The 19287-nt window shown below is 31.2% G+C and overlaps 4 protein-coding genes across 5 annotated transcripts; 2 read left to right on the top strand and 2 right to left on the bottom strand.

Annotated features, from left to right (window-relative positions):
* Positions 1–122: 122 nt before the first annotated feature.
* On the top strand, positions 123–923 carry LOC106126586 (uncharacterized). Its single transcript, XM_013324308.1, has one exon. It carries the CDS (start codon positions 220–222, stop codon positions 721–723), a length of 504 nt encoding a protein of 167 aa, XP_013179762.1. The 5' UTR covers positions 123–219; the 3' UTR covers positions 724–923.
* Positions 924–970: 47 nt separating this feature from the next.
* LOC106126885 (X-ray repair cross-complementing protein 5-like) lies at positions 971–3754 on the bottom strand. The gene is made up of 3 exons (XM_013324789.1): positions 3339–3754; positions 3103–3258; positions 971–2676 (listed from the first exon to the last, which is right to left on the bottom strand). Exons 1-3 carry the CDS (start codon positions 3630–3632, stop codon positions 1027–1029), a joined length of 2100 nt encoding a protein of 699 aa, XP_013180243.1. The 5' UTR covers positions 3633–3754; the 3' UTR covers positions 971–1026.
* Positions 3755–4424: 670 nt separating this feature from the next.
* LOC106126561 (X-ray repair cross-complementing protein 5-like) lies at positions 4425–6780 on the bottom strand. Its single transcript, XM_013324280.1, has 3 exons — positions 6317–6780; positions 6077–6238; positions 4425–6005 (listed from the first exon to the last, which is right to left on the bottom strand). Exons 1-3 carry the CDS (start codon positions 6560–6562, stop codon positions 4425–4427), a joined length of 1989 nt encoding a protein of 662 aa, XP_013179734.1. The 5' UTR covers positions 6563–6780.
* A 202-nt stretch (positions 6781–6982) lies between these two features.
* LOC106126873 (uncharacterized) lies at positions 6983–11620 on the top strand. 2 transcript variants are annotated; one of them, XM_013324776.1, is made up of 7 exons: positions 6983–7148; positions 7326–7469; positions 7802–7940; positions 8352–8515; positions 8813–8884; positions 9761–9914; positions 10149–11620. In XM_013324776.1, exons 1-7 carry the CDS (start codon positions 7073–7075, stop codon positions 11326–11328), a joined length of 1929 nt encoding a protein of 642 aa, XP_013180230.1. In that variant the 5' UTR covers positions 6983–7072; the 3' UTR covers positions 11329–11620. The 2 variants fall into 2 exon arrangements, with proteins under 2 accessions (XP_013180230.1, XP_013180229.1); XM_013324775.1 differs by having other exon boundaries at positions 7323–7469.
* Positions 11621–19287: the final 7667 nt, after the last annotated feature.

The following is a 19287-nucleotide window of genomic DNA, read 5'->3' as shown; positions in this document are numbered from 1 at the left end:
CAGCAATGAAAAAGAACAATTCCACTTTTTTTTAATTATAGAAATTATAAAGCACAGATTATAAAGTTTTTTTCGTTTAGCATATCAATAATACTCTGGCAACACTAAGTATCAATCATCTGACTTTTACGTTTTACGCATTTGACAGCTGCCCTTGGCAGATTTATCTTATTTACTATTTATTTTTTTGGAAATTGTTTAAGTATACAAAGTCGAATTATGAAACTCGATTCCAACAATAAATTGATCAATAGTGATAATGGCGCTGACGCATCTGAAGAAGTAGTAGATCCGAGACAAAATGCAGAAGATATAATCGACGAGATTCTGGCTGAGTTTACAGAATCTCGAACACCAGAGCTCGTTAGGAACGGGAACAGCATTCCGGACAACCTGTTCAACATGATACAACCGCCAAGGACCAGGACGCCGGCTAATTCCTTCTCTGAAACTGCGACGATCGACGACATCGATCCGGCGTCGGATCTCGGAACATCCATCAGAAACAAATGCTTGGAATTAGAAGAAATCTTACAGAGCCTTAAGTCGCGTCTTAATCATGTGGTTCTAGACGAAAATATTGTTCTCAGCCCCGAAGCTAATTCTATGGAAGCTCAACTCGAGCATGACTTGGACACCGATTGTCAGGAGGATCTATCACTTCAAGAATTCCTTGAGCTTCTACATTCGCAAAATAAGGTAACTTCAAGCGGCGTGCAATGACTATTTACGAATCATTGGCTATAGTTTAAGAATAAATGAATTTACTGTGTGCAAATTTGAGATTATTTTATTTGTAAAAGTAATCAAGTTGTAACTATCTAGATATGCGCATTTTACTGTAGAAAAGTTATTGCATACCAAGAAAATGTTCTTTTAATTGGAATTATTGTTGTCAGATGTGAAATAAAATATAAACTTGATTTATTGTTTTTATTTAATAAACAAGCTATCATTAAATGACAGAAAAATAATATCCATTAATTTAAATCTATATAAATAAAAAATTAAATGACATACAAAAAACTACATATCATTGAAGAAATCATTAACCTCCGTACTGATATCCGTCTCTGTGAAGTTAGGAGCGGTATCCATTTCATAAAATTGACTTTCATCAGCATCATTTGAATCATATTTGCTTAAAATATTCTCATCCTTTATTATATAGTTTAATTGTTTTTGTTTAATTAATTCAATAACATCATCCTTTTTTCTGTTAAGTAATTCGATTTTTAAATTTCTTAACCAATTATTGTAATCTGAAGGATCACCTACAATACTTTCTGTTCTCAGAACCTTCATTGCATCCAATGCTTTTGTACAATGTCCATCCAAATTGCTATGAAACAAGGATTCTATGGCATTTGTCATTTCAGATATTAGATCTTTTTTAGGTTTTCCTAACTCTTTAAGTGCTTTATAATCATTAACAGGATCAACTGTACCAATGCTCTTAATTTTGACTGATTTTGATGAAACAGGCAAATCTACTTTTGGCAAATCGTTAACAATTGACTCATCTGTTTTAAATGACGAAACCATTTCATCATTGTTTGCAACAACTTGCTTATTTCTTTTCTTAACTTCTACTTTCTTAAGTACAAATAATGTTTTTAATTTATCAACAATATCAACAGTATTCTTCTCAATTAATTCAGGTACTTTGAACAACATCATTATATCTTTCCTCGGTGGTGGCAGCGGCTTTCCCGGGTTCATAGCTCTAAAAGCGATGCAATCTAAAACATATTGAATTGAAGGACTTATGGTCTCTGCTATAGGAAATGCTTCATTATCATCATAATCATCATTATATGCATTCGTAAGATCCATGGCTTTGATTAAGTCTTTAAAAGCATCCACTTGTTCCTTGTTACATGTTACTTTTTCAATTTGTGGAAATGCCATATATTTAATTTCTTCTTTAAAACAAATTCCTGCCATAGACAGACAAACATAATCATTAGAGTCTATAACTGGCATAAGTACATACATTCTTGGGGCATTTCCATTGTTGTAAACTCTTCTAACGATGCCAACTAAATTTGATTCCATTAGACATTCTACTAAAATTCTTACAGCTTCTTGAGCTTTTTTATCACCTTTACGTCCAAAAATGTATGACAAACCATCACCATTCAAGTTATGCCATTGGACTCTCTTTGCATCAGTAAATCCGTACACTGTCAGTGATTTTGAACCAGAATTATAGAGTAATGTCTTATCAACATCAAGGAATGGGATGAGTTCCTGACCATAATGGAATCCTTTAATTAATTCAGGCGATTTTATTACATCTTTGTTTTCAGGATTTATGTACCATGTTTTTTTAGATGCTGCCTCTGTGGTACTCGCAGACCCTGTAACTGTGTCGCGAACTGCTTTCGTCCATGATTTTACAACAGATTCATCTTTAATTCTAATATATGATGAAACTGGTATTTTTATATTGGGACCAATGCAGAGGTCAACATTCCATGGCATTGGGTTAATATGCCTTCTTTTATGGAACACTAAATATCTCATTGTATCATCAAATAAAGCGGAAACACCATTTGTACCGTCAACTAATCTCCTAATGTAACCAACATCATCATATTTATATGTGTCTGTATAAATATCATACCCAATCACATCCACTTGGAAATCTTCTTCTTTAAAACCATTTAATACCTGGAACAAAAATCTTACTAATATTATAAATGCAATGGTGGATGGATGGATGTTTTTCTCTAGAATGGCTGTATGGATCATGCTGAAATTTGGCATAGGTGTAGAACATAGTCTAGAAGAACACATAGGTTACTTATTAAGTTTGATTTTTAAATTCTGCGTGGACAGAGATGCGAGTGACAGCTAGTGTTAAATACATTTAAAACCTATAAAAGATGAACAGACAGATCTAAAGGCGACATATACAGTTCAATATTGTATTGTTTACAAGACAAGTTTGGGGTTTATCTGGATAAACAAAGATTAGTTGTTTATAATGTATATATTATTTTAAACAATGTTGTATGAAGTTTTTACTGTATGTGTAGGTGATATGAATAATAATTAAACAAAATCATGCTATAATTAATAATTGTTTATGATTACCCGTTCAAACTGAGATTCATCAAGTTTAGAAGATGACTCAAAGTTTGTCATTAATATGATCCTTCTGTTTTGAGTTTTATATCCACTGAAGCAATTTTTGAAATAATCAGCAGCAACAATTAGTGCATCAAACCAATCACCTTTTGCTGTTGTTGGCTGAAAATTAAACAATAAAATAGAAGAAAATTAAGTATTTTGAAAGTTTTAATCAAATGTTATATTGAAAATATTATTACAGCAGTTGGTAGATCTCGGATCATTTTCCAAGAGGGTGTTTCAAGATCTATGAATAATTCTATTCGTTTAAAATCACCAGGACATTGCTCTGCCAAATTATTTTTAGATTTCTTTGATCCCAATAGGAGTATTCCCAGTAGGTCCTTCCCTTGACTCATTATTTTCCTTTCGATTATACGTTTCGTACAATCTATTGCGTTTTCAAAAAAACTTTTCTCGCTTTTATCATCATTGGATGTATTTTTCCCTATATCCAAAATAATAATTGTAGCTTGATCCACTTTTTGAGCCATATTTACGTATTTATTCAGTTACACTTTCAGTGCAAATCTGATTTTAACGTCACAAACAAAAATAAAACTAAATAATAGAGAAATCGAACTTTATTTAACAACTTTTTGAAGTTTCAACAAGTTTAAACATGAATTATTTTTATTTTTAAAAAGTGTCGGACAGCAAAACATGACCTTGAAAATAAATGTTGCCCGCAAACAGTGAACAAAATATAGATAAAAAATCCTAACTTTTTGAAGTCAATTTTTTTATTAAAATGATATTTCTTTAATCATTTGCTCAATTTTCCATTACCGCGCCTTTATTTAAATTACATTGTTTTATGTACATGTCTTACTACAAACTAAGAAGTTTGTGACTTTTAATTTTCACCAGAACCGACATGTCTGTTGAAATTAATAAAAATATAAGAAAATGCAAAATGGAAATAAGAAACGATAAATATCTGAAACCATATTTTATTTCCCAGTAAAATTGTTCTTACAATTAAATATAATGCATATAAAATCAATTCCAAGCATAATATAATGGATTTAATCCTAAAAAAATATAATATTGATAACCTGCTTTTTAAGTCGTTTAAAAATAAATATTACGTCATAATTTGCTTAATGCTTTCACAAATAAGATTTTATAAAATATATTAAAATAATAGTAAAAAAAGATTAGTAAAAATACCTTAAACTTAGATATAAAATTATATGCATACATTTGTGTAAATATAACAAAGCCCTTTGAATTTTTCAAGGTATCAAAAACATGTATATATCCTATAGATTGTTCAAAAAATGTTACATATTATCAAAAAAATCTGTAACTTCAGAACTAATAGCGACATCTATCAGATTACAAGTATCCATCTTACACATTTCATTATCAACTGATTTTAATTCACTCAATTCATTCTCATTATTAAGTATAAAATCCATTTCTTTTTCTTCAATTAATTTTATAATATCATCTTTTTTTCTGTCAATAAGCTCCATTTTAAAACCCTTTAGCCATTTGTTATAAAATATAGGATTGTCTTTAACACTTTCAGCTCTAAAAAACAACATTGCATCTATGGCCTTACATTTGTGTTGATCTGAATTACTGTTAAAAAGAGTTTCTATAGCATTTGACATTTCTTGTGATATTGTATTTAATGGTCTACCTAAACTTAAAAGTAAATTATAGTCATTAATTGGGTTAACAGTTCCAATGCTCTTAGATTCGATGTATTCTATGCTTTCTGTTTTGATATTTTCTACATCATCTGTAACAACCATTGCTTCAGAATTATCTATTTGATTTGCATTAATTTTATTTAAAACAAATAAAGATTTTAATTTTTCAATTAGTTCAGTAACTCTCATTTTAATTAAAGTTGGGACTTGAAATAAATTAATAATATCATCTCTTGGTTTAGGTAATGGCTTATCGGGATTATTTGCACGAAAAACTATAGAATCGTAAGCATATTGTGCATAAGGAGAGGGAACTTTAGAAAATTCAAATGCTTCAGAACCCTCTAACTCATCAGTGTTCAAATTCATTGCTTTTATAAGGTCTTTAAATGCGTCAATTTGTTCTCTTGAACATGTAAACTTTTTACATTCAGTTTGTGGGAATATCATATGTTTAATTTCTTCTTTGTAACAAATACCAACCATAGACAAGCTTTTATTTTCCTTTACTGGCATGAGAGCATACATTCTTGGAGCACAATTCTTTTTTTTTAGACCTCTGGCAATAGCAATCAAATTTCTTGCCATCAAACATTCAGCCAAGCATCTTATTGTGTTACATGCATTTTTATCATCTTTACGTCCAAAAATATATGACAAACTATCATAATTCAGATTTTCCCATTTAAGATTTGATGCAGAAGTAAAGCAATAAATATTTAATGATTTTGATTCTGCTATATAATTAAAATTTACATCAAGCGACAAAAGTGGAATTATTGTCCCACCGTAATGAACACCTTTTACTATATCTTTGTTATTTACAACTTTATTTTCTGCATTAATATAAAGCTTTTTCTTATTTACACGCAGTACAGTACTTGCTCTATTTGTTAATGGATCTCTTATTGCTTCTTTCCATGTCTTGAGGGGTGTTTCTTTTTGTGTTCTAATATATGAGGAAATTGGTATATTTATATTTGGTCCAATACAGAGATCTACTAACCAAGGGTTGCCAGCGACATGTTTTTTCTTATAAAAATTTAACTGTCTCATTGCATCATCAAATAATATATTAACACCATTTGTGTCATTAACAATTATTTTTGCCAAATTTTTATCTGAATCTGTACATGGTTCTTCAAATAAATCACATCCAATGACATCAACTTGAAAATTTTCATTGACAAGTTGATTTTTTATCTGAAAGGAAATTATAGATGTTAAGAAAATTAAAAGTCTTAGAAGATTAAAATTTTCATCTTCTTAATTACCTTTTCCTTTTTATCTTCAGTAATGGATGATGCTGTCATAAAGTTAGTTAGTAAAATAATTCTTTTATTTATGATTTCTGTCTTGCAGTCAATATTTTTAGTCGTGAATAAGTTAACTGCATAAGTTAAGGATTCGAACCAGTCTGCCGTGTTTTCAGTCGGCTGTAATAATAAACAATTAAATCTTTACCAGTTTACTCAAGCTTAACACAGTTTTCTTACGTAAAATAAATGGTTTACCTCACAAGGTAAATTCCGGATCATATTCCATGAAGGAATTTCAAATTTGAAATTCACACAGCTGATACCCGCGTTTTCACATCCCATTAAAAATAATGCAAGGGGTTCCTTATCCAGTGTGATTATTTTACGCTCTATCACACGTGTAATAAATTCTTTGCTCCTCTGAAAGAAGCTTTTATCATTTCCATCTAAAACCAACGTGTTTGGACCAATATCAAAAATTATTACAGTTCCTTGAGTCATCTTTCTTATTGAAAAGGTAAATTCCCAATGCTAACTAATCTAAACACACTATTGTTATTGTAGTTATTGTAGCAGAGTATTAACATAGAAACCTTATATATTAAATGTAAGATTTATTAAGGTTATTACGGAAATAAAGGAATATAAGAATGTAAAACCGAAACATTGTTTATTTATTTTCTTTGAAGTTTGACTTTTGATAACTGATAAACAACAGATTCAACACAAGAATCAAACAGTATTTCAAAGAATCTATAAGAATTCCCTGGTTTTGAAGTATTAATACTCTGTATAAAAATATACAATGGTTTTAATTTTTACTCTGCCCAGCTGCCCAGGCTCAATCTGTCAGCTGTCAGTTTTTTTTTTGAGTAAAATTATTTTATTTATTTGTTGTTATTTACTAATTATGATCTCATAAGAAAATAATTTCAATTGAATCAGAATGAAATAAAAGAAACGATATCATATTAATCTTTTATTAAGTAATCGTTGTTAAGACACGAAATAATGAAGTTTTCATTTCAACATAGAGCATTTTATTGCTATCTTGGAATGAGTATATGGATATTTTTCTTGATAACCGGTGAGTTAAAAATAAAGTACAAATATATATTTATGTCCCAAAAGTCTACGAATATTCTATGGTTTTATTATATTTTACGATACAAGATAGTGAGTCAATAAAAAGTTTTACGCTTAAAATATTTATAACAAAGTAAATTCTTCTTTTTTATTTTAATATTTATTATTATTTTAGTAGTTTACAAGTACATATCAGTAGGGGAAGACACAGCAGCTGTAAAGATAGCACCCCAAGAGTACATATCAAAGAGTGATGCTAAATTTAAAAGGATATTTCTTAAAGCATGTAATCCAGCAGACAGTATAGTACGAGGTTCAGAAGGTAAACCTTGAATACATTTTTTATCTTTTAATAAGCCACAATAAAGACCTGACAGATATTCAGAGCCACCAACTTAGTGAATTCCTGGGTAAGTGTATCAGGTGGATGAAATATTGTTAACTAGTTGTCGACCACAACTCCGTCTGCGCAGAATTAAAGAAAAAGTATTCTTCTAGACTATGTTATACACTTTTCCAAATTACAGCAAGATCTATGCAGCTGTTCTGCAGATACCTTCAAACAAACATCCATCCATCCATCTAAACATTCACATTTATAATATTAGTATGATAAGTATGATTGTGCCTTCATATTATTAGTATTTTTTTCAGGTGTTGTAGACAGTGAGACATGGTTACTGCAAGGTATATTAGTTCTGACAAGGCACGGAGACAGAGGCCCCCTAACACATCTTAAGGGTGGTGACAAGCTGCCTTGTGATACTCTACCAGTTTCAACACTTCTCAAAAGGTATAGAATGTTATATGAAAATTGCCTCATAAACTGATCCATGTAATAGAGTTGCTTCTCTTCAGCAAAATGTTTATTGGTAACTTTTGTATGTAGACATCTCTAACTACTATTTCTTTACTATGTACAAAATTACTAGTGTTTTCATGAAACCTACAGTTGGGAATGTCTAGGGGCAGTGGTCACTTCACTATCTATGCAATTTCAAGTGACTTGTTGCTTGTACTTTATGTGTGGTTTACATTATTCCAGTGTTGATCAAAATCAGTGCTGGCATACAACTGGTGTAATGTAAACATTTACTGGCGCCAGTGATTCCAGGCTATCGCTATTGTCCTACTGTACTGGCATAATGTAAACCTGTCATTAAGAATAAAACTCAAGATGCTAAAAAGTCTTAAACTATTATAGTTATGAGGAGTTTGTGTCTAACGCGAGTGTGGGTGGTCGCGCGTGGTGGGTGTCTGGCCCTGGACCTTTCCATAATTTCCCCTCGCTGCCGCCGCGCGCCGCCGCCACACGCTGCGCCCTTGGTCAGCTGACTCCCAGTGGATTGTTGCAGATGCTCACCGTTGGTCAGTATAAACAATATTAATGTGTTAGGAAAATCTAAATATTCATTCATAAAATTTATTCATTAGAAAGGGTGTTTTTATGCGTAACTAGGTTTTGTCCGCGATTTTGTTTGCGCAGAATTAAATAAAGCATAAAAGCTTGTTAAGTAGCCTTTGTGTTCTTCCAGACTATTATACATCTATACCAAATTTTATCCAAATCAATGCAGCCTTTCTGGAGATACTTTCTACAAATAACCAATCATCTATACTATCTTTTGGCATTTATAATTAGTAAGATGATCATTGTTCTAACAGGTAATATCTTACGAGAGGCATATGGAGATAAATTAGGTCCTGATATGGAGTTAACTGGCAAAAAGGAAACAGGTAAGTGTGTATTCTGAATTATAACTAAAGACTAAAGCATTAGCAGGGACAACAAACCAATGGAACATGACACAAAATTTGTTATCCACTAGAAAAAAAAATGTGAAATAGGTATTATGTGAGGAGCGAAAGCGGGTTATTCCTCATTAAACTTTTCTTTAGAAATATGACACATTGCTACATAGGGGGCAACCGTAAATTACGTGAGATGTTTAAGGGGGGAGGGCGTCCAGTCAAATCTCATCTAATTTTACGTTTGAGTCTCGGCAAATATCACGCAATTTTATTTTCGGATTGAAACAAAACAAAAATTATACTATTTTGGTCAATATAATAGTTTAATACGTAAGAAACATTGTGAAAAATCTCACGTGAGAATGGCGGAGGGGGTTGAATAAAATCTCACGAAATCTCACCAGGGGGGGAGGCAGAAAATTAAAAAAAATAGCTCACGTAATTTATGGACGCCCCTTAAAGGTTTACCATCCCTGACTTGTCTTGTCACGTACATTATTATGTGATAGGTATTGTATTTCATTTGTTTATTTATCAATTGTAATCATACATAGGTCTTATATACAAAAAATCTCTTCTTAGTCTTATATAATAGGTTGACGATTGCTTTATAAAATTTGAAAATGAATCATATAAATTTAATGTAAGAACTATAATAAAAACAGTAAACATTTGAACCAACAATCTAATGACTATGGGTATGGTCATCATTGTCATCATATGGTTTGGGTTTGAATTCCAATTGTCTATTGTCTATAACCATAGAGCACAATCATACAGCATTTTAATCTCTTAAAAAATAAATTTTTGAGTTACGGCAATTTGTGTATGAGCCAATTAGTTAATATTCAATAACTTCAGGTGTGGCATACACAACGCGATACAGACGTACATTCCAGTCGCTCCAGGCTTTAGCTTGGGCCAGCTCCGGTAACGCGGCGGCGGCGCGCGAGGCGCACAGTGTCGCTTTCTGCTTTAGAGACTGCGCGTGCGCAGCTCAGCATGTCTTAGCCAGGTACCACAAGCACAATAACACAATAATACATCTGTGTAAATCTAAAAAACAAGCAATATTATGGCAATTCATCCTCTTTGGTGTGATTTTCTTTTTTTAGCCGACTTCAAAAAGAAAAGTTGTTAATTTTTCGTTTATTTTTTATCTTAGTTGTAGCTTTGTTATAAAAGTTGAAAGGCGTAATTTAATTAACGTAATAGGCAATATTTTGAAGTAATGCATTTCTCTCAACAGGAAAATAAATACTCAGTTAAAAACAAGATTAGAATCTCGACCAGCGATAAAAGATCTGATTATAAAATTATCTAAAGTACTGTTTGAATCACAAGAACACATAGATGCGGATGTTGTTAAAGATGCATTGCTCGCATACGTGTGTCACGAAGCTCCTTTACCTTGTGTAGAGAAAGCAAAGAAATCATCAAAAGACAAAATTGTTATGAGAAAAAAACAAAGAAATTATCGTGAAAATCTTTCTTCTAGAAATTTATTAGAAGTTGATATAGATACGCTGAATATGGAATTGGATTATATTAACAATCAATTAGATTTTAACAATGAAGTTGGAAGAAAAGCAAGAGATATAATTGGTAAATATTATGACAGTAAAGATAAAAAAGCTCCATTAGATTTTGATGCTCAAATGGAAAGAGAAAAACTACTTTATTACCAACAAAGATATTTAGACAATGTTGATGGTTACGAAGATGTTGTAATAGTTAAAAAGAATTTGGATGCAGATTTCAATTTTCCAAACGACGCAAGAATGGATACGGATTTCGACGAAGACTATAAGGAACCAACGCCGGAGAATACTGAAGACTTTTGCATCCAAAAGGAACATGTAATGTCACTTTTCTCGTATCTAGAATGGAGTTATAAACAAGATATGAAGAATTTACATAACAGAAGACGAGGTTTACTTCACGCGTATGGTTTGATACATAACATAGTACAAAATATGATTCGTATGATATCAGAAAATAAACCGAAATATATTCTTTATTCGGGACATGATAAGACATTGCAAGCTTTAATACTAGCATTAGGTTTGAATAGCTACCAACATTACAACATACAATACGCTTCTAGAATGATCTTTGAAGTATACAGAAAGAAGGATTTACGCGATGAATTTAAATTCACTAAAAGAAAAGCGATCGCTCAAGATTTTTATTTCCGTATGGTTTATAATGGAGAGGATGTAACGAATAAATTAATTTTTTGTAGGAATAAGCAAAATATTGTTATGAAAGTTGTTGACCCAGTAGATAATGTCAAAATATATAATACGTATCTTTGTCCAATAGAAAATATTGTTCGTTTTATTCATGATGATTATTTTGCCAGTTTTAATGCTAGTAATTTTAAAGATGCGTGCTCGATATATGGAACTGGTAAACACGTGATTTAAAATAAAGATGGCCGCTATGCCATAGATTAAAAATTGTAATTACAAAATGTTGCCATAAAAATTAATTTCTCGTTAATCGCACAATCAGTAAACATACGTTCCTTTAAGAGATATCTTCAATTAGTCTTAGTAGATCTCAGTTTATTATATTTTGTGATATTTTATCTCTCATTATTCCACTTTCGAGGTACTTACATATTATAATTGCTTATGGTTAGTTTGAAATAATTTATTGTGATATTTTTAACCTAGCTTCGCTAGTCGTTTGCCATGGATATTAAAAAAAACTAACTTAAACGCAGCGAAGTTATGGAATTTCGTTATGTTTTTAAATTTACTTTTTAATTTTTAAATCATCACAATTTTTTTTAATGGTTTGACAGTACGTACATATCAGCCAGGATTAACTTTTATAATTTTATTTACATTTTACTTAGCTTTTAAAGATATTATTAACTTTTTGATTGATTATTTACTATTAATATTTTACGACATATCAATTTAGTTTTAAATTTAATGTATATTTTCCCCACCGTTTTATTGGAGTACAAAGATAAGTGCATTTAATATTGTATGATGTTCACTTGCGTTTTACCGTGGGTTTCCATTGTTGAAACACTAGTATAAAACATTTTTGTCCCTTTAATTCTTTTTTAAGATAACCTTCCGTATAACTTGTAATAATACAATTATTTTACCAATGGAATTTTACGGTTAGAATTAAAGACTAAGGATTGGCGTCTAATTGGTAATATTCAAGGAAAATCTTTGTAAGAGAAACATAACATCACAATTTTTATCACATTTATTAGTCATCATCATCAGCTCATAAGTCCCCACTGAGGGGCTCGAAGCCTACCCTAAGTCACGGGTGACTAGGACATAGTCAACCACGCTGGCCAAGTGCGAGTTGGTTGACTTCACACATATCTTTGAATTTATTCTCAGATATGTGCAGGTTGCATCACGATGTTTTCCTTCACCGTAAGAACGTCGGTTAATTGTACATATGTAAATCGGAAATGGAAAAACACATTGGTACATGGCGGGATTCGAACCCAGAAACTGCAGATTGCAAGTCAAGTGCTTGACACCGGAGCCACCGACACTCTTCATATTTTACATATATTTTATTAGTGTTTAATTTTATTTATAATATTTCCATCGCTTTATTTGTGATATAATCAATTAAGATTTTTTTATGTACTTAAATTTCGAGTACTTAATGAGCTGTTAAATCTTAATTTATATTTTATTTATTCTGATTTCTAGATAAAAAATCGTGACGGCTGAAATCAATGGGATATTGATGTTTCTATGTAATTTTTAATTTGAATAATATTATACTTTGGAGATAATTCGCATGTTCATGTCTGACTCGAAGGACCATCCTTAAGTTTTAACCACAGTTTAATGTTAGACGGTCAAAATGGTCTTATTTTGAGTTTTTAAAATACTGGTGAATCTCAATAAAAATTGTATAGGTAGATAGGAAATTATTAGTATTTTCTTTTTTTAATTGACTTATCTAGTTTTTTTTTTATTTTTATTATATTTTAATTATTTGTTTTATTGGATTTGATATGACAATAATTTAAAATTTTAAGAGTGCATAAAATAATGTTGTTATTTATGTAAAATGTAAGACTGCTATTAATTTAATTATATTTAATTTATAATTTTTGTTTTTAATGTTTGTATTACTTATGTAGAAGATGAATTTAACATATCCTTGTAAGAAATAATAAAATTGGTTGATCGAAATTGTCGTTATTATTGACTTAATCTTTGATGTCCACTCTGAAAAGCTTGCTCTCTTCTAATGTCTAGATATCAAATTATATCTAAATCGAAGGACCAAATAATTAGTTCGCAACTGTAAGTATCTGTTCAATAAGAGGCCAATAATACAAACAAAAACTTAGGTAAAATATCTATCTATCTATAGTTGTTTCAAGTAATTGAGGATATGTAAATTCTAACCTCAAATTCAGATTCTTATTTTATAATGCGTACGAGTGTTCGCGTATCGAATTGGTTGTGACCTTGACAATGACCGGCTTGCACAAATTGAATTTGGAATTAGCAACGCATAGCTAATTCTTCATGCTTTCAACTATGCCCATATTATTTTTCACAAGTCTGCCATAAAAAAAAATGTTTATGAAAGGTAAAAATCTTAGCCGTTAATTTAAACAGTTACATTTGCATAAAACATATTGTCTCGTTTTTCCAAAAAGACAAGGATTGCAATATTGGTGTTTACAGTAATAAAATCACACCGTTACATAACACGATAATAGTCGACAAATCATAGAAATTGCGGTATTTCCCGTATTTAATTTTTTTATCAAAGTAAAGGCAAAATTAGGAGTTTATAATTTTTTATTTTTTTAAAGTACCACAAGGGATCGAAGTTTTTTTATTGAATTTCCGCAATATTCTTGAGCAATCCATTGAATATCTTCTAGGAACTAATATTCATTATGATAGAAAGACAATATTGTTCTTTGTTTACGATTTGAGCACGTAAATCGTAGATGTTTTCAAATTCAAATACATAGTTACATCACGCCACTCTGTTTGTCTCTTTCTTACTGTATATCCCGTCTCTTTCATATACATCGCCATGTTTATTTCCTTTTCAATTCATCGGTACTAAATCGATTTTTGTTTGTTTTAGTGTTAGAAAGTTACATTTTCTAACAGAATGTTTTTATTAACTTATTTTCATGTAAACACAGTTTGTCTTTCCAAATTATAACGAAAATGTGCGTCGACGCCACATAAGTTGTATAAGGCCTGAAAGAGTTTATTTAAATAATATGTCTGTTTATGCTATAAATTAAATAATTTAGTATATTTAAATATATCAAGTATCAACTTACATCAATCTACAATGCATTCTGAGTCAACTGGCAGAATTGTCTAGGAACGTAACGTCTTTAATACGTATGATTTAAAAACATGTTTGTCACTGGAGGTGTGTCGACTGCGTAGCGGCACGCCGCCACTGACTCACATTTGTTATTTAATGTAAACACTTCAAGGTTGTATAATTGTCTATGGTTTTCATTCTAATGTTATTACAAAATGTATTTAATCGTGTTTTCCTCTCTCGTGACAGCAAACCTATCACGAATATTTGTGCAGTTAAACAATCTTCGTACGTTATTTGTTTTTAATTTGAATGAAATGGTTGGCTCAGAATTCGCTAATATTTTGAAGAAGGCATCACACATTTCTTCTTAGATCTAATCTCACTCATCACTATAGGCATAGAAATCTTGAAATTATGTTTTCTTTTAAATAATTTATGTAAAACATGGTGTAGTGTTGCTATGCTAAAATTATAATCTCTAAATAATAAATATACACATTAAAATTCAAATAAATTCTATCCCATTCAAAGAACTTAATAAAAATTCATCATTTGGTTACGCAGACGTGTTGAATGCAAAATGAAATGCACATTTTGTTATTCTATCTGCGTTTATAATTTGTTGCTTTGCTTCTTGGAAGCATTTTAAATGTTCGCACTTGAAAACTAAATAAAATTATTGTTTGTTTTATTTATATTCTGCTATTTCAAGATTATCTGGAAATCATATATCAGCCAGTTTACAGTTTAAAAAAAAAATTAATTTAATAAGTAGTTCTTCCAAACTATATTCTACATCTATGCCCAATTTCAGCAGGATCCGTACAACCGTTCTGGAGATACTTTGAAACAAACATCCATCCATCCATCCACACATTTATTATGTTAGTAAGATAGACCAGATTATGGTTAGAAGGGTCTGATTTAGAGTTTGTTTAATTTCATATGCTTATTTAGTAGGTCTACTAATTATTTACTGCTTATTCAATACACTACCATCTATATTTTAATCCCTCGCGGACGCAGTTGTGGGCGACGGCTATAGTTTGTTTATGTTAAAACATAAAATTTTTATTAATACTTACGTAGTTTAAAACCAGATAAAAACATATAAAAAACTAAAAATGTTAATCACGATACTTTAAACTAGAACAGGTGAAATGATATATTTTCACCTGCCACTTTATATTTTTTACCCTTCTTACCCTTGTTAAATAATTTTAGTTTGTGAAGGTAAAATTACCCGATTAATTTGTATATTGTATAAATCTACACTAAGCGTCGTCCTTAGTGGCCATTAAAATACTTTGAATGAGGCAGAAAGCAACATTAACAAATGTTATAACAAGATTTGTATTATAGTCTGTGTTTGTGTTACTATAGTGATATCAGTTTCAAGGTCGCATATTTTGAGAGTTAAGCGTCATACACACTATGCTATTAATTTATGTACTAGTCTGGTTTCCTCTTTAGAATTTTTATTAGTAGAGTAATTAACTAATTATAGACCAATGTCGTAAATAACAGTGGTAAAGCCAGCATTAACATCTTCGCACGAATTGGACCGGCTCGCCCGGTGAAATACCGCGACCACACAGAAGACAGGCGTGAAATGGAAGCGATTCCGCGTTTCGTCTGATGAGTGTGCGTCCCGGAGTCTTAGTCCCCTTCCCACCCTTTTCTTTGTAAAGAAGGGATGGGAAGTGGAAGTGGACTTTCCGGATGAGATGCATGGAAAGGGAAAATATTTCTTTCTATCTCCTCCGACGATTAAAGGTAGGCAACGCATATGCAATTGCGTATGTCTATGGGCATCCGTCACTTCGCTATATCAGCGATTTTAGGTGACCGCTCACTCGTTTGCCACCTTATGATATAAAAAAAAATAATAATAATATTTAACATACTCGTAGGTAAGAAGAAAATCGGACACTGCCGGTATACTGGCGCCACACTTACTAAAATGTCGTTTATGTCCCCGCACTAATCATTGACACTTGACTTTGATTCTAACTAATATAATACTACTGTATCAAAATTTTGAAACAAAAATAAAAGCCAACTCACGACGCAACTTCCCTGCGGACGAAGTCGCGGGTGATAGCTAGTCATAATGTCAAGTGATGTTTTAATAAAGGAAGTAGACATGGCCTTGTTTTGATGATGTCACTACCGGACTGCCCGGCGCCAAACTTTGCCCTACATTTACAGAATAACACGTCTGTTAAACAATTTCAAACCAAAGGATTTGGAACTGCAAAACTCCATCCATTTAACTAGTGGATTCTCTCATTCTCTCTATCTGTACTTCGCTTCTTTATTATTGACTCAGAAAGATTGAGGGGCTAGACCTCTTAGCACCTAGATACATTATCTGTCTCATTCAGAGTAAGGTACCCTAAGTGTAGTTTTAGCATTATAAATCGTCACTAAAGATCTACATTAGTGATTAATTAACAAGAATAATTTCTTTAACAATTGCACTTAATCAGCAAACAAACTTTTTCTTATCTGAAAATTGTGGATTTTGTTTAAAAATTGTAAATAAAAGATTATTGTTGTTTTTTTCAAAACAACTCTTAACGCGAAACTACGCAGTTCATTGTAGAAAACAAAACAACACAAAGTTATATAATTTTGCGAAACGTGCGATATGTAAGTCACAAGCCTAGAGCGAATTTTATTGCGCGGCGGAATATGATATGAGAATTAATAAATTCGTTTGCAAATCTGAATATTTCAATTAACGTATTAAGGTTAGGTCTATGATTAATAGGAAAATAAGCATTTTAATACTTATTATTATAATATTTTTCTACTGAAAAGAACTTTAAAAGTAATTTGAATCGGCTTGTAAATTTTATCAAGCTTAATCACCATAAAATATAATAGGATACTGAAAAAGGTCGTCGCCGTGGGACGTGACGTTAAAGGGTTTTTTTTGTCTGTGCGGTCGGAGTCGCAGGTAAAAGTTAGTATTTTAATAAAAGTGTAAACTTCGAAATTTCATTACAGTCGCTGAAGTTTCTATTTTATCCACATTACCGTTAATTTGGTGACATTGTAACATTCGCTTCGTTTATTACCTTGGGACATAGACTCGATAACAAAAACACGTGAGTTTAAACTAAGATAAGAGAATAAAAAACGCATGATCCGCGACACGTAGGCTAATTCTAATCGTGTATTTTACACAGAAGTGTTTGCTAAAACGTTTTTGTTTACTTGAAAGATTGACATATTTTAAAATTAAAATACCTTGACGATATTCTGACAATGATTTACTGTTTCTTGTGAGTTATTTTACCGGGTTACTGGCAAAAATATATTCTATTTCTGATAGATTTAAAGTTCATAATCATAGACGCTAACATAGTTAGTAGAAAAAAGTAGGATTTACTAGACCGACTTTTTACACCGTCGTTATATCGTACTTGCAGTTCAGTTCTGTTTATTATTTTGTTATATGTACACAACTTTTGTACACTGGAGACCAAGGAAACAAGCTATTTTAACTACAAGTAATAAATTTAAAAGAAATGCAGTTAAATCTGTACTGAGTGTGTGGTAACATGCATTGTCGAATGTCTTCTATTTACAATACATTTAGAACGTTCCGTTGGTCAAGTAAATTATAAGAAATCAAAATATTGAACGTAACAATACAAATAATAAAACATGAGATAGACATTTTATTAATGTTATAAATGCAAATGTTTAGATGGATGGATGTTTTTGAAGGTCTTAAAGAACACATAGGACATTTATTCAGTTATTTTTTTAATTCCACGCGGACTGTGTTGCGGGATTCAGCTCGTAATGTAATAAAAATAAGAAAGAAATGATAAATACAAGCGAAGTCACAACACTGCACACCGCGGATTGAATGTAAACTATGCTATGACGTCTATCATTTGAATAATGAATATTTTGTCGCGCAAAGATCAAGGCTACGTGGAAAAAGTCAAGATAAATCCATTATTTAAATTATAAGCGGAGGTTTTAACTGGCGAAACACATGGAAATAGAGACAACAATATATTTTATATAGTTTTTTCAACAATGGCAACTCATAGTAACGTCTTACAATTTAGCTTACTTGATTTTGTTCATGTCAAACATAACCTCAAATGTACTTATTACCGTTGACATTGGTAAAAATATTTGAGGTTATGTTCAAGTCGAAAAATTAAACACATGTTGTAATGACCAATAAATTCAAACCTAACACAACAAAAAGGTAATAAAAACCAAAACAAACTTAAACATTGATAAGAAAAGATAACGGTTACTGGGTTAAACTAGGATATTTAATGAATGATAACTTTTATGAGCGTTTAATTAATTTATCATTTGTGACAACAAGATAACGTTTTTTTTATATTTACAAATGGCTAAATTTAAAACATTTTTTAAAACAATTTTTTTATACGATATTCTATATTTCTTTTTGCAAGTTTAACCGTTGGTTTCTGAGACAAAATTCCTAAATGAAACAATGCTATCTCGATATGTTATAACGATATGTTTATACAGGGATTTTAGTCTTAAACCTAATTAGTAGTCTATGAGTTCTTCCTGACTATGTTCTACATCTATGCCAAATTTCAGCGAGATCCATGCAGGCGTTCTGGAGATACCTTCAAACAAACATCCATCCATCTAAAAATTTGCAATTATAATATTAGTAAGATTTAGTGAACGTGTTATGCTGTTTTGTACAATACCAGCTTCGATTCCTCAAGGACAAATGTAAGTCTTTGGTCCTGTACCGATAATATCGATGTTGAAGAACTGAATCATTATGTAGGTAATTAGGTCAAAAGACATGAAGGTAAGAATAGACGAACCGAGTAAAAGGTATATGAGCTAATACTTGGCTGTACCCAAGTAAACAGAGTCGTAATACACCATAATGATTTATTCAAACACATGACCACTTCCGGATTTGCACTGGCTCGATAATAAACAGTCTATGACAAACAAGCCATATTATAAAATGTTCCTATCAACTCTGGCCGATTCAAACTTACAAAAAAATACTACGCACTAGTCGCGATGCGCGTGTGTGGGTGAGT

Source organism: Papilio xuthus, unplaced genomic scaffold (genome assembly GCF_000836235.2).
Source record: "Papilio xuthus unplaced genomic scaffold, Pxut_1.1 DF824992.1, whole genome shotgun sequence".
Taxonomy (NCBI): Eukaryota; Metazoa; Arthropoda; class Insecta; order Lepidoptera; family Papilionidae; genus Papilio; species Papilio xuthus.
Note: the sequence above shows the minus strand (reverse complement) of the source record. Positions and strands in the feature narration are given on the sequence as shown.